This window comes from Lepidothrix coronata, unplaced genomic scaffold, assembly GCF_001604755.1.
Source record: "Lepidothrix coronata isolate B3197 unplaced genomic scaffold, Lepidothrix_coronata-1.0 Scaffold107, whole genome shotgun sequence".
Taxonomy (NCBI): Eukaryota; Metazoa; Chordata; class Aves; order Passeriformes; family Pipridae; genus Lepidothrix; species Lepidothrix coronata.
In genome coordinates, this window is record NW_016690287.1 from 2,098,820 (window position 1) to 2,108,329 (window position 9,510).

General features: G+C 39.1%; 1 protein-coding gene across 1 annotated transcript in view; it reads left to right on the forward strand.

Moving 5' to 3' along the window:
* Window positions 1–8,872, forward strand: part of SLC15A5 (solute carrier family 15 member 5) — a 33,304-nt gene extending 24,432 nt beyond the window's left edge. The window contains exons 7-8 of the mRNA XM_017823916.1: window positions 6,541–6,649; window positions 8,421–8,872. Of these exons, the coding sequence (XP_017679405.1) occupies window positions 6,541–6,649; window positions 8,421–8,565 (254 nt within the window). The 3' untranslated portion in view covers window positions 8,566–8,872. The remainder of the gene's footprint in view (window positions 1–6,540; window positions 6,650–8,420) is intronic.
* The last annotated feature ends 638 nt before the right edge of the window (window positions 8,873–9,510 follow it).

Consider the following 9,510-nt stretch of genomic DNA (forward strand, 5'->3'; position numbering starts at 1 on the left):
TACTCTCCTCCCCCTGAAGTATGGAAATTATCAATTTCTATGAAGTTGAAATATTCAGTAAAACTGACATATTTTACTGCAGTTTTACTTTGGGTATAACTAAATAAATAACTATAAAATAATTAGGCATAATGTCAGCACCAAAATATTTTGCCTATGTTGTGTCACTATTATGTAATTAATTTATTAGTGAGCATTTTTATACAAAGCGATAAAGGAAAACAATTTTTGCATTTGGTTTTCAATTCAGGACATTTTTGTCTAGCTTTCTATCAAGGTGACTTATTCTTTTGCTGTAATTCTGTGTGAAATCATTCAATTGATTCAAAAAAGAAAAGGCTCGTTCCTTGCCAGAAACGTTGTTTTAACAGAGATTTCAAATTCTTATCCTGTCTGGGATCGAGAAGGCTGAACTCTCCAAATTCTCCACAGGATGCAGTTGCCATGTTCTAACCCCTTTCACTCAAGATTCTTGAGCAAACTGATAAGTGTTCTGGCTGAAATCCTGTTCACTCTTATGTATAGCAAACTTCTCTACTTAGATTTGACCAAAAAAAAAAGGCACTGTAAGTATATCTTTGTTTAACTTTGTCAGACCTGCTGTTCCTGTGGGTGGAACTGACCCCACCATTACCCTGAGCAAAAGTCACTCCTAAATTTCCCAGGGATTCAGTGACAGTCTGTATTCAGATTAAGGTGCCTTAATGGGACTGAATAAACCCCTAAATAAGAAATGTCCTCTGAAAACTCAAAAGGCTTTAGAAAAAACTAAGTGAAAAATGTTCAGTGTTTGCTCTGCTGCTCCAGTTACAAGAGTGTTAGAGGATGCTTTCCTTATTAGTATGTAAACAACATGTTATTAGGCTCTCACTTTTTACTCTTAAAAATAAGTGGAATCTCACAAGTTATCTCTTTCCCAGTGTTCCTTGCTTGAATAAGATTAATTATTCCAAATTACTATAATTCATGCAATTCACAGTCTGTAAAAGATGGAGATATTCCTGCATCCTCATTTGTGTTATAACACTTCAGACTGAAGACTTAGAGTATTCCTCTACTCATCCCAGATAGACTTTTGTCCAGCTGACTCTTCAATCAAAGTAGGTTTGGGATCAGACTTCTGTAACTGGGTACAGACTATAACAAAACCAAAGAAACATTTTAGGCTTGGTTTTGTTTTTCTCCTGGTTTGGTAGGAACTGTTATGAACAAAATTCTTCTGTTCCATCTGTACTTTTTCCAGCTCTTCCATTGGGCTTCTTACAGTGTTCTTTGGTGCTTGTGAGGAAAACCTAAAGATCAGAAAAATAATAATTTTAAAATTTATAAAGTCTAATGGTTACCTATTGAACCTTCTAAGGATGATAGTGATTTAGGGAATAAAACTGTGTCCTCTTTTGGGTTAAATTACAGTCCAGTTACACAAACTCTCATTGCTGACATTTGGTCAGGTTCTTTTCAGCTTTTTTTTTTTTTGCTTGATCCTAAAAAAGCCCAGCTAGTTTATTTATATTGAAAGTTCTTTCTCATTTTCTGAAAGAGAAGATAGTGTTCATGCAACGGTTTTGCAAGATTTAACAAGGTTTAGTGTGTGACTCCTGGGCTATGAATGCTTTTTGTCTTGTCCCAACTAAAACCTGAGCCAAGACTATTTCTGGTTCTCCCATCTCTAAGCAATGAGACCACGTTTGCCATGTTTCTGCAGCGAAGTAGATCCTCCAATGTGTATTTTGAAGTGTCGAAGCACAGAGGGTGTTGACAAAATTTAAACTTTTTTATATCCTATCTCATGTCACTGGTTTAGAATTTTATTTGGGTTTTTTTATTGGCAAAGTTGATCAGATATCAGTCAGTCAAAGCTGCATTAATCATTTTTAACGCATCTATGGAGGATGGTGTGAATATGATAAAATAAGACTTTTTTAAAAAATCTGACGAGTGCAAACAGATGATGGGTGACAGTGATATTTTCAGTACAAGCTGGGAAACTGCTTTCTTTTGGATCTCTTACCTCTCCTAACATTTTAACGGAAGAAGATGCAAGACAAAACCTGTCCTCCTATGCCAATCATTTCAGAATACATTTCTCTAAAAATAATAATATAAATATGTAAGAAAGAAACAAAAATAAAGAAGGTCAGAGGAAGGAAACTGCCCCAGACACAGTATTTAGAGAATCGTTTGGGTTTTTTTCTGGTTTGGGTTTGTTGGCTTTTTTTGGCTGTTTTTTTGTGGGCTTTTTGTGTTTTGTTTTGTGGCTTTTTTTTTTTTTTCATTTGGAGCCTTGTGTGATTCTAAATACCAAAGATGATAAAGCTAAAGGGTATTTCTTACAGTCCAGATGGTGGTGTCCACTGATGCCTACTTAGCTAATAAGGATCAGAGGCAGATTGAGACTTTAATTTGGATATGATTAAACACTAAATACATGCCCACTAAGTTGATGAAATGATTGAAGGCAACACAAACCTTTTCTAAGATATGAAATAATTTTTTTCTGTAATCATAGTCTAGGTTGCTGGATAGATGCAAAAATGCAGGAATGGTACTGAATAGATTGACTTCTAGCATGAGACTGTTTTGCTTTGTCTTCAGTGTTTTCTCTATAATAAAATACGATGGTGTCATTCAGTAAAAACAACTTTGGGCGTTCCCTTGAGCTCTCCAAGGGTGCCATCCTAGTAAGAGATACACCATGTGCACTAGTATTTGTTAAGTTTGGCTTACAGCCTTTTCTACATCTTCTTTGGTGGCTAATAGTGCCAGCAGCTTGTTGCTGTCAGTCATCCACCAGAAGCAGCTCAGGAAAGTTTTTGTCCATGTCCTAATCTCTGCTTCACCTACACCTCTGCCTGTTTTTGGTAGGATCACGTGTTTTGGTGTTATATAATATTCCTTTTTCTTGTACTAACTGAGCAATTTTGATACAGAATTGATAGGACTGCAAAATGTCAGTGAAAGTTCACCTAGTACTTCATTTCCCTGATGGTAGAGCAGGCTTGAGGAACTGACAGTGCTAAGAATTAACTTCTAATTTGTTCTAAATTTGCTGTAAAATATGAACCCAGTTCACCTCTAACCAGTAAGAAAAGTCTCTTTGAAATATATGCGAACTAAAGGAAACTTCTGATTCTTTGTGGTGATTCATGTTACAAAGTATTTCCATTGTTGGAATAAAAATGGAAATCAAAAGCTTGTTGTAGAAAATTAATTCCCAGTGAGCAATTATCCATGTGACAAACCAACCTTGTAATTGGCACTTCTGTTGGCAATCTCCATAGAAAAGTAAAGGATTGACAGAACCCAAAGGCAGTCCCTTTTGGGGGAAAGTGAATTGTTAGCATATCACATGCTGATTCAAGGACAAGAAAGTGCTGGACTATTGAAAGACAGCAGTGCCCAGGGTGCTTCACTCCAACAAAAACAAACAAGCTGCTCCACTAAGTTCCTGGTGTTCATGGCTGAGAGTAAGATCCTGAAGGTCTGAACCCCAAACCTGGTCAGTGGAGGGTGCTGGAGTCTGCAGGCAGCTTTTGAAAGGTGTTAGTGGGGTAAGGGGTGAAAGCATCTAGAGGGAGTTTTGGTGACTGAAACACATGGGTGATATTTTAGCACTGATGACTGTTCTCCCAAGGCTTCCTGCCAGCAGAGGAGAGGATTCTCTGTAAAGAGAGTGTAAGTAGAAGTAAATGTAGTTCAGGTTAATCGCCTCTTTCATGGAAAAACTTTTATTTAAAAGGGAAAATGGAAGAAAAAAGAGTGAGAAGTAAATATTTTTGGCTGAAAATAGAAAATAGTTACATTAATCTTTGCTGCGTCCACTGATGAAAATGCATATTGGCAGTAGGATTACAGTCTGGGTATCCTAGGACTGCTACCATCCTTGTTCCTCTGTAGAAAACAACACCCCTGACAAACCTTGTTGCCCTTCTCTGAAAGGAAAAGTCCTCTTGCTTTGGACAGAGCAGGAAACGAGAGGGAAAACGTGTGTGCTATGGCAGCTGGAGCCTTACCCTGCCCAATTCAATTTTGTCCCTGCCTATGCTGTTGCCCGTTTATACCAGAGGGTTTTCCAAAAGCTCTGTGTCATTATCTTGGCCTTGCTGTTTAAACACTAGCCATTACTAGAAGAAGGAAGGAAGAGACAGAGCAATGATCTTTGACTGAGGCCATGGAGGAGACTGGTGGTGAACTGGGAGCAGAACCCAGATCTCCTGCTTGCCAGGCTGCCCTCCTACCCCTCCAACACTTCCCCCTTTCAGTGCTTCCATCTGGTGCCTTCACTAGTGGTAAGACAGTTTCAAAGGTCCGTTTCACCCCATTCTCTTAGAAGCTGCTAAATTATTTTTACTTATTTGTTTGTTTTTATCGCTCGGTGCTAGTTTTTAAGTACATGCTTTCTGTTCAGGTTCCATTTTAAATGCCATTCCATTAAAGAGCTCCTGCTGCTCATAAAGTCAGCCTGGCCACTGTGAATAACCTGGCAGGCAGTGTGAACTCTGCTTTGACAAGCTGTAGCACCGAACCCCGTGCGCGCTTCCTCTTCCATCAGCTCCACGCGCTCTCTCTCCCCGACTTCTGTTGGCCACCGGGGGCTGCGAAACGAAAAACTACCTGATTGTGAATTATGGCAGTAAAAGTTTATAAGCTGCTAAAATGAAGTTACAGCACCTAGGAGCCCGGTAGACTTACAGTGTTAAATGACACGTTTTAAAACTCGCTCTGAGAAGGCGCTGCGAAGGGAGCGGCGCAGGCGGAGGTGAGGTGGTGCTGCTCTGAGACAGGCAGGAAGGTAACGTGGCACGGGGAGAACTGCAGAGGGGTTTGGGAAAACTGCTGCACGGATGGCAGTTGTTCTCTGTTAATCCCAGGCTTTGAAAAGAAACATGTTTACAACTCTAAGACGTGGAGGGAAGACGAAGAAATGTAAATACACGAATGCGTGTTGGGGAGGGGGTTGTAATTTGGCTACAGTCTCTCCCGTGCTGTGGAACTGCTCTTTTTCTCTAATTAGAAAAGTACTGACAAGTTAAGGTTGGCATTTGATGGCTAAAGATGGCATTAGTGGCCAGAAGATTGGTTAAGGCTGACAGGTTTGTGCAGCACAGCTGTGGCAAGAAAGCTGGCTTTCCTCCTCTCCTCTTTAGGTCATTCAAGAGCTGAATAGCCACACTATTTAGATCGGCAGGATTTGATACCAGACTTAAATGTAGCAAAGAAAGGTGACTTTGGGCATATTAATGGTGGTATTTTAGTGCAGATCAGGAGTGTGCTTTTATTCTGAATCTCCTGATCATCTCTGATTTGCATTGCAGAATGATCTTGGAGCATAAAAACAAGTGCATTCCTTTTGGACGGAGCTAAAGAAAAAGGAATGCTCATGTCTGATATGTTCCAGCTGTTAGTGGGAACTGGTCTGATGTGAACCCCCCTGAGCTGTGGATTGTGTGGACATTGCATTTTCAGCACCAGCTGCTTCACATTCTATATTTCTTCATTAATTGCTAATGAAGACAGTCTATCTGCCTTCTTCAAAGGCAATAAATATTCTATATTTCCAAATTATGTAAGTGGTCATTACAGCACTGTATAGGTCTCTGATATTCTGTAATTTCAGTTTCTGTCTTCTTTTTCAGTTTGGTTTTATTTTTTTACTGTAGTTGGTTATGGTACTTCAGGTGCTTACTGTGTTCAGTTGCAGACTGACTGGGGCTGGCTTTCTTTTTTAAGCTTTTTGATTTCCATAGTTATTTACCACCTGAGCTTGTTTGCAGACCTGTTGCAATGAACACTGAAAGCAACGCAGTTGCAAACTGAAGCACACAGGTATACAAGCAGGGAAGCCTCTTCGTGCACCCAGGTGGTTCTGTCCTCTGCTGAATGGAGGCTGCCAAAATGTCCCAGACAGTATTGCCAAAAGCTTTGGTACAAAAAGATCTGATTCATGCAAATAAACACTGCATGCAAGAGAAGAATGTGTTGCTAAAGGCAGCTATAAAGAAAGGTAGAGTGTCAGGTGGCATCTTGGTAATGGAGCACCATCCAAGGCACCAAGCAAATGCTTCTCATGTTTTGGGGTTTTTTAAAATTTTTTTTTATTAAGGAGAACCTATTGAAAGCATGAGAGATATGAATAAGGATTTCTACTGGCCACCCTATTGTAGCTCTTTCTAAAACTTTCACATTTAACATTCATTTAGCTGTGTGCACAGGACAATACAGAGGGAAGGTGGCCCAATCATTGCAGGAGTAGCTGTGCAGAATTAGGTTTTCCGGTACACTTCAGATTTATTAGGAAGGTTCTTTAGTTTCTTTAGGTCTCTGTTGCCCACCTGCAAAGCAAGAGCAAACATACACTGTAGACTCAAAAAAACCCCCACGTAGGTGCTGTGAGAATGAAGTCTGTATAAACATCTACAGGGGGGTTCAGAGCACCTGCTGGGATTGTGTCTTACACAAAGTTATCTTTGTGTCTTCCATATGAGCCATGTCTCTTGCTGCAAGGCAAACTAATTCTGCTTCAAATGTCTGCTTTACCAGGCAACTGGTTTCCACACTTGCTGCATGAAGGTAAATTGGAGAGATTCTTCTTCTTCTTGGCTTCCTTAATGATGGTGAACACCCTGGGGTTCTGGACCATTGCACACAGGTATGTGTAAGAAAACGAAAGCTTGACATTTCATTTGTACGTGTGGGTAGAAAATCTTTTAGAATCTGTAAACCAGTGTGTAATTAAGAATTGGTAGTGGTAGATATGTGAACAGAGATTTCACAACAAAAATGTGGTAAGGTTAAACAAAAAAGACTGGTGCCATTAGCCTTAAATACTTAAGGAGTCTTATTAATTTTAAAATGTCTTAAAGAAGAGGGTCATATTCTTTATAGAAAGGTGTAAATATTTTGGCATGGAGTTTAGATAGGAGCACAAAGATATCTTGGCCATGGAACTGACTTCCACTGCACTTGGCTTTGTACCAACTTATAGAAAACAATACAGTCATCTCAACAAGCTTACACCTTTAGTACAGGACAGTAGTCAGAGGGGTGGTAAGAAAGCAGCAGACCACTGCAGGTTGATGCTGTATGCAGTGGTTTCAAAGGCACAACCCTGCAAGGTTTTTTGACACTCTACTGGGCATGGGATGAAAGCAACTTTCTGCTGGAGACAACAGAATTTCTCAGCCCCCACACAGGAAGCAATTTGAAGCTGCCTATAGAGTGTAGGTTTAATCCCTGTATGTCACCTGTAAACTGCAAGGAACTCGCCTCTGCCGTCCCCTCTTACATCCAGGGTGGTCTGAAAGTTAGCCTGCCTTCCATATTCCAAAACATTCATCCCAGTTAACTCTCTGTTGTCAGCATTATAAGTAATATTTGAAGTCAAGAAGAGGGAGGGAAGCAACCTGTGTCACCAGGAGTGGGAAGGGTCACGTGCAAAAGGCATTTACCCTTAGACACTGGGAGGCAGTTCCATGGAAATCCTTCAGAAACCTTTGTGAAGTAGGGATTTGATGACGACAGTAATGGAAAACTTACAAGGGTAGTGCACTTCTAGAGCTCTTGACAAAAGTATTGCTTTTTCCATTACATTTAGCACCAACTTGGCAGCACCAAAGTCTACTGTAGCATCTTGTCAATTCTTTCAATGTGATTCTCTTCTTTTAAACGTGACCTGAGCCACAACTAAAAAAGTTTCTCCTGCATGTACTTTGTATTCCTCTCATGAAATGCGATTTTATTCTTCCGTAAAATGAAATTTTCATTTCTGACATTTACTGCTGAAAATAAAAGGTTTTGGTAGTCAAAAAGTTGACATAAAATTGGATTCAGCTCAATAAAAAAATTTTCCACAACTTAACATGTTTTTGAGGAAATGTGTCTTCCTAAGAGTAAGAAAAAAAATTTTTAAAAAAATTATTTCAAATCAGTTTTTCACTTCAGAACCAAGGCACTTCATTTCTCAATAAGAAAACCAAAACATAAAAAAAATAAGGTTTTTGAGGTCAAACGTAATTGTTTCATTTTGTGCTGAATAAGAATTCTCCCAGAGGGGCGAAAAAAAGGGCGAGGACCATTCAGACAAGCGCTGATTACATGTGGGAGAAATCAGGCTTTAAAACTCTGAATTAGGAAAATATACTAAAGTTTCTCTGAGGAAAAAGATATGTTTATTTTTTAAATTCATTAAAAAGGCACAGTATAGGTATTATTAACATCTGTATCCAGTTTGGCACTTCTCATCCTGCAGATCTGAAAGGTTCTAGGAAGATGCACATCACTGTCCTGCTTTTTGGCTGCCTAGAACTCCAGGACTCAGAAGGCACTGTACCTTGAAAAGTAATGCCTAATAAACAATGGGTGAAGCTAACACCTGAAAGGATGATTATTTTGGTATTTTCCTTCCCTATCATCTCCCCCAGATACAACAAACTGCACGAGGATTACACCAGTGAATTCAGAGGAAGTCTTTCTGGAGAAAAACTTTTGAAGCATGGAAAAGCCATCAAGCATTATGATACTGTCCTGGAAAGATCTCCCATTTTGTCTTCTATGAAAAAAATCTGATAAAATTTCACCCTTGTTTGACTAAATTTTGATTGTGTTATCCACCAACTTTCTGATGATAAATTACCTAGCATACTTAAGCGGAACCACCAATGTATTTGTGAATTATCTGATGAATAACAATGTTATTTATAAGTTTACAAAATAGCATTTGTCACGAGATTTTGCCTTGTAGGAGGCTTAACTGTCATAATTCACACTGAGGAGAAGGAGAGCTCGCTGCTTGGCATGGTTAATGGGGAGAGGCTTTTAATGTCTATATGGAGATAGGTATCCACATATATTTGTACTTAGGAATGGTTCGAAATTAATAAACATGTATTCATTTGTTTAGGAAATTACTTTGCGACAGTATTTACATTTATTTTGGAGTCTGGCATTGGCTGGTTGATACTTGCAAAGGTGGGAGACTCGTGTGCTGCTCTTGGATCTGCTGCTGATCTGCTACTCAACCTTCTGCCAGTTGCTGTAGTTTGCATGTCACTAAAATGGACACAGCCAAACTTTGTAATTTTCCTTGCAAATTGCCTGGAGATCTACCAAAAATGTACTAGATGCTGTATACCAGGCATCAGTCCATAAACTGTGCCATGAAAAATTGATGCTGAGGCATCCAGTCTTATCTGGCAGAAGCACTGTGAGATTTGCCATCCATAAAGGATGACATAAAGAAAAATGATAGGAGGAGAACTGGAGACTAGAATTTATTTACATCAAAATTACGAATTGTAGCCCAGCTTCAGGAGTTGAATTTAATTAGGAAAAAAAAGATTGGGAAAGGGTAGATGCAGTTGGAAATGGGGTGAAAAAATTATTAGTAAAATGCATTCTAGTTTAAAGATCTACAAAAAATCTTTGTTGATTGGCTGATTTTGTTATTGTGAGAGATGCTAACCTAGCACTTAACATTTCTTTTTAAAAGTCATATTACTAAAAAGAGTGAGA